The 6,663-nt window shown below is 33.5% G+C and overlaps 1 protein-coding gene across 1 annotated transcript; it reads right to left on the reverse strand.

Moving 5' to 3' along the window:
* Positions 1-975: 975 nt before the first annotated feature.
* On the reverse strand, positions 976-5,092 carry LOC105180250 (transcription factor BIM2-like). The gene is given in 8 exon segments (XM_020691628.1): positions 976-1,485; positions 1,917-2,276; positions 2,278-2,329; positions 3,329-3,373; positions 3,376-3,424; positions 3,520-3,589; positions 4,569-4,653; positions 4,840-5,092. Coding segments are annotated over 8 exon segments (1,137 nt in total). The 5' UTR covers positions 4,940-5,092; the 3' UTR covers positions 976-1,109.
* Positions 5,093-6,663: the final 1,571 nt, after the last annotated feature.

The following is a 6,663-nucleotide window of genomic DNA, read 5'->3' on the forward strand; positions in this document are numbered from 1 at the left end:
AAAGATGACAATAAGCTGAGGCTACCTATTGTTGGAGGAGCTCGAGAAGCTCGGCACTGCAAATCGACAGATCGCCGCCATCATGGTGTTGCTGGTTTGGACTGCTGGGTTACAGTTGATGCATTTATGGCCACCACCGGCAGCAGTGGCACTGCGTTTTGTGTCGTGCAGTCAGTTCAAAGATATATACATCCACTCGTTGAGGAATGGGGTGAAGAATGTGAAAGAGCTTCCTCCAGATATGCAGAGAAGGGTGAAAGGGAGAAGACATCTTCCCGTGCAACCTATTAGCTGGTCTGACATATCATATTACAGTGACAAGGTTTGTTTCATCTTTGATCAGAACACAATTCTTGCAACATTTTTGTGTAAGAAAATTCCTGAATACTGAAGAATATATATCTGGGTATTTCTTAGTTCTGATATAGATTCTTTCTCAAGGACTCAGAAAGCACAAACTCATGCATTTTGGGAAAACTACTACAGCAAAGAATAAAGGTGAAGAGCGACATATAGAGAGCTGAATACCTGAAGAAAACAAATTTCAAAGCAAAAGTTGACTATTCGAATGAGCGATTCTCCTAATGTTGGAGGCATCAGCTCCACTTCGATATCACTACATTACGTAACTGACGCATGCATTAAAACTATAATTTCAATTTGGATATATCTTCTATCAAATTCCAAATGTGGTTTTCTACTTTAGTGACTAATTGTACTATGGAAAATATCAGAGGATACATGGATGGCATGACAGTGTTCAAGATAAACATCATATATGGGTTAAGAACTTGAATAAACTTCATATTTTCAATTGACAGCAATATCAACGCTGATTTTCAACATCATCCACAAAGACACTAACACATAACCACCGTACAGATGTCAAAGAAGGCATCAACGCTGATTTTCAACATCATCCACAAAGACACTAACACATAACCACCGTACAGATGTCAAAGAAGGCATTCTGTATGAATATGAATACCGTCAACCATATATTAAAACCAAAAACTCAAGAAACAACAAATATACAATGAATAATTACTTTAGCGAGAGGATGAAACAAACTCATGCTGGACTAGATGCTTTTTGAAGCTACCATCGTATTATTCAGATCTTGCGCCTTTTTTGAGCTTGATCCAAGTCTTCACTGTTGCAGGCATCTTGAAAGGTTCCGACTGCTTGGTTGCTGGAGGGCATGGGAATACCATACCATGATAGTCATGTAAAACTGATCGTGAGAGAAATTGAAACAGAGACAAATTTGTTTGAGGCATAGGACTCCCTAATGATCGTGGAGTTGGCGTAAAAATAATTGCCTCTATCTGAATGACATACTGCACAGTGCACACCTTAGGAATTGATATCCCTGGGTTGGATCCTCTGTTTGCTCGCTTTCCAAGATTAATCTGGACTGAGATGCTGGCTTGAGACAGATCTACACCTGTGCTCTGAAGTGCTTGGGTCAATGAATTCAATAACCTGACATTATCCAATATCTCATCAACCAAGGATTCATCAGTAAAGTGTTCTATGGAGATATTCCAAATGGTCTGCACGACCTATCAATCTCAACAGTAATTTATTTGAAAAATATAAGGAAAAAATGTCATATCCTAAGATTTTATGTGCAGGCATTTTGACGACAATGCAGCTTGGCTTATAGGGTGAACTTATAATGCAGCTATAGGCTTAGAGATTCACATTTTATCATTTGTTGAAGATCTCACCATTATAACTGGAAAAAAAAATACACAATTCCACAACTGACAAAAAAATAGTTGTATTACTTGAAGTCAAACTACCAAACTCAAAATCGCATTTGAGAGCATGTCAAATGCATGATAGACATCAAATGATTGATTCTACGAGAGGCATTAAGATTTTCTATGTGGTTATGTGCAATAACTCACCCTTGGGAGTAAACGCTTGAGATGCTGATTGTCCCCCCCTGAATTGCCAACTCATCTTGGGGGTTCAGAGGATCAGCAGCGCTAGGACATTCTGTTGACTGCGCATTTGGAGGTGGCCCGTGTAACGTGTGGGAGAATGCACCATCATTTGCAACGGAAATTGGCAAGGTTGCTTGCAGTTCGGCCATGCCCATTGCTTTGATAGGAAGTTCAGTCTGCAGGTCTATTGGCCTACAGGAGGTATCCCTAACATGATCAGATTCAATAGGATTCTGCTGACAAGGTTCCACAGTTGACGGGACCGCACCACTATTTTCATCAAATCTTCCAGGAAATATTGAACCCGGACCAGAACCATTCTTCACGGTTTGTGCCTGGCCAACAAAACTTTGGACACGCCAATGACTGTTTCTCTATTCCAAGCAAAAGGAAAATAAATTAAGTTTGAAAAATGAAATGTCTCAAGGTGCAAATATTGGAAAATGTTCTGTATATTTTCCATATTTTATAATGAGATAGTCCCCTTATCAGGTAACTAGCCAAGTTTGGCTTATTTTCTTCCCAAGAATTGGACAGCATGACAAGTCTCAGTAAAATGAAAAAAGAGGGGGTGATAGAAGCAAAGACCCTATCTTAATTTTATTCGACAAGAATAGGACATCCACCAATTCAGCAGGCTATACTACAACGAAAAGTAAATAAAACTTTAACCACAAGAAATAAGCACATAAAATGGCTACCAAGACAAGCAGGACACCTAAATAATTTAGTCCATCCGACTTGCAAAAAGTAAACTAGAAATCTCAACAATTACTGAGAACAAAAAGAAACTAGAGCTGGGAAATATGGGCAAAACATTACCATAATCGTTTTTATTTTTTTGAACTCTGACAGTAAATTTAGTAGGAGAATAAGTCACATTAGAGAACATTGTGTTGATTCTTTTTTCAGAATTGCATATTCTCTACACATACAGCTCACATGAGCATGTCTAACACAACCAAATAGGGATATGAAGGGAAGTGACAAATAATCATTTACAGCTTAATATAGTGTTTATGAAAAATTCTGCACCCACACGTTGTCACATACTATAAGGGGGAATCCTTATATAATTACACAATGACTGAAATATTAAGTGCACTTAATCTAAGTCAACTATTATCAAGCACAAAGTCCAACAAAAAGTTTTCAGCTTCTACCAATGAAAATCCACAAATATCCTCCAACTGGCATTGCATAACTTAGATGAACTACCCTTACCAAGGGGTCTGAAGGAAATGGCTCGAGTTCGATTTTGGCTATTAATGTCATTTACAATTTTATACCAAAATCAGTATAACAAATTCATCTTCTAGAAAATCAAGAAAGCAACTGTTAAAATTATTTTAAGTTAGGTGTTGAAATTTTACCCATGGCATCAGCTTTGTGGGCTCCGAACTCCAAGGTTGATATGAACCCTCATACTTTTGTACCTTTTCCTGTAAAAACTGAACATACTGAATCACCTGCATTAAAAAATCAAATAGTTAGGAGTAGAGGTTTTAAAGCACAAATATGAAGGCAAGTTCACAACACTATACGTGTGTTATAGATGTAATACCTCTAATAAAAATGAGGCAGTATCTCTCTTCTGGTCACTGTGTGGTATCAGTTCTCTCAATATCTGAAATCTGAAGCATGCAGGAAACTTTATTTAGTCAACAGAGGATCATCAGCAACTTAAAGATAAACCCAAATTTATACCCCACAAAACCTCAGTAGTTAAGATGTCAAACTGTGACGAGTAAAACTTTTGCAAGAAACTTGACATTTGCAAATTAACCCGGTCTAATTAACAGGAAAATGAATTAATAAGAAAGATAATACAGCTTTACAAACACATACTTACCAAATGATGTAACAGGCAAAGTTAGACAGATAAATAGACGTGAGAGTGGGTATATGTATGTGCAGCAGACATCCAATATCATTGTGCTGAATCAACAAAAGAGAATAGCAATAATCCCTCATCACTGACACTAAGACTGATCAGTCATGTTTTCAGGAATTAATGAATGAACGATCTTCATGTTAACCATGTGAATAATAAAATGTAACGAAAACTACAAGCCAGGCCCTACTTCTATGTTAAATAGATTCAGAAGACTCCATCTTCTGCATGTTTTTGTGCCGCCTCTGCTGCTGCAAGAAACTCCCATACCTACAACTAAGACTCTTATCTAAATGAGTTATTACACTTCTAAGTCAAGAAAACTTGGAAAGATTTTGCTTAGCAACTGATCACGACAAATTTTAGTTAAGCTATCCTTATACTCACAGTGACTTCTTAGATTTCTTCTAACAACCTTAGCAGGCTCTCAGGAGCAATGTAGTAATACTAAATGCCATTACCATTAAAAAAAGAAAAAAAGGCAAACAAACAAACAAACTAATAGCTATATGAAGTTTCCCCCTATAAACAAAGATACACAACATTACATTTATGTAAAAGTTGCCGGGTTTATGACGGAAGCAGATGATACGCACATATTAATTAACTAATAAGTATACATACAGTCAGTCATATGCAAACTTGAATTTCTAAATTGTGAAATATGTTCAAAATTCAGTACTTGTAAACATTCACATCTCATGTGTATGAAAATTAACCTCTCATTGATCTTACTCCTCCGCCGCTGCTCTGTAACTGAGTGCTTCGACCGTATAGCATTAGCCTTGTCACTGTTCTTCTTATCTGCTTCCACCAAATTCAAACAAAAAAACGACAAAGATTACAATAATTTAACACATACACATACAAACACAAACACAAACAATAACAATAAAGAATATAGTAAACACAGAAGAAAAAAGAAGAGAGGGGCCATCAGGATTCACACCTTGCATATAGAAAAACAAACGAAAACAAGTGTATGTGTACCTTTGGCGTTATTGGCGGATGGAGTGTAGTGTCTTTCACCGAACTCTTTGTCCTCCTCCTCCTCCTCCTCCTCATCCTGATGACCCTTTCCAGATTTCATATTTCTTCAACTTTATTTTATTTTTCCCAAAATTGAATCTTCTCACTGAGAAACACCCAGTAATCGAACAGACCCACAAAATTTAAACGAAAGAAAAGCCCGAAAAGGTAAAACGAACAGGCAAAGATCTATTGAAAACTCAAAAAATGGTGGAAAGAAAAACACAGCACAGGAAAATCTTGAAACGATGACAGCTTTTTTGCGTGAAATTGAAGTTCTTGAATTTTGGGGCAATCCTGTAGCAATACAATACTCATGGTTTGGTATGTGGGACACATAAAATGAGCTGCTTCTTTCGCTCCTCATTTATTCAATAAATAAATTTTTGGTATTTATTCTTCATGACATAATCATATACATTGTTTCGGTCTATTTGAACGTTAATCATATAATTTTATTAATATTTAATAAATTATATAATATAATAAGTCAATGATATAATTAAGAATAATTAAATAAAATATAGATAAAATGAGATAAATACTGATAATAGACTTATATAAAATTGATCAATACTCAGTATGATAAATGCCCACACATTCTACATCCGTATGTATCCCACAAATTTTAGTTCTATATCCTTTTTATTTCGTTGGGTTAATTACTCTTAGACCTCTTCTAAAAATAAAAAAATTATATTTTCTTTCAAATAAGTTTTGAAATTACATTTACATTTTTTCGAAAATTCTTCCCGACATTTTTTCTTTATGGTTTAGAAGAAAAATACTAATACCATGAAAAAAAAATTACACAAATTATTAATTTTACCCCTCATTTAATATTTACATTAATTTTTTTGTATTTATATTAAAAAGAATAATGAATATTTAACATCACTTCACATAAATATATTATATTTATCGCGTTATAAATATATATATATAAATATTAAATGACGGGCAAGAGTTGAAATTTCATATATTTTTTTCTTTTTAAAATAGTGATTAAATGATTAATTTATCAATTCATTTAATATATTAATAAATTAAAAATAATTAAATAAATTGCTATAAACTTACATATTATATAAATATTTATACGTCAAGTAAAATTTGAATTTTTAAATTTATTGATCGAGTTAACGTATTTGTGGGTCTATTAATATTAGCTAACCTTTGACTATATCCATTCCATACTTAAAAAAATGTTTGTTGTCTATATTCCCTCAGACAAATTGAGGTACATCTAATAATTGATAATTGATGGTTTCATGATGTATGTTTGTCATGGCCTGCATCCCCATTTCTTTTTTTATTATATTATCAACTTTTATTTATTTGTTTGCGGGTATCAAATATCATATTCAAATAATATAATAATTATAACTTAATTTATTTAATAGTAATAATAATCTATATCTATACTATTATAATTTTTTTTTATCATACCATTTTTAGAATGCCCCATTTTACCCTTTATTTTGTAATTTCAATACTTTCAATAATTTCTTAATTATTTTTTTTCTTTTAACTACTTAGTAGCCCACATTTTTCTCTCATTTTTACTTCTCTATATTTATTATAATTTATTATTTTAATTTATTTTTTTAATAAATTTCTTTATATTTATCATCTCACATTAAGATTTTTTTTATATGTTCGCAGGAGCCGCGTGCGATGATAACTAGTAATTAAAAAAAAAAAAAAAAATATATATATGATATCTGAATGATTAATGGAAAAAAGAAATAAAAAAATGATGGAGATGAAAGGGAATCAAACCTT

This window comes from Sesamum indicum, unplaced genomic scaffold (genome assembly GCF_000512975.1).
Source record: "Sesamum indicum cultivar Zhongzhi No. 13 unplaced genomic scaffold, S_indicum_v1.0 scaffold00453, whole genome shotgun sequence".
Taxonomy (NCBI): domain Eukaryota; kingdom Viridiplantae; phylum Streptophyta; class Magnoliopsida; order Lamiales; family Pedaliaceae; genus Sesamum; species Sesamum indicum.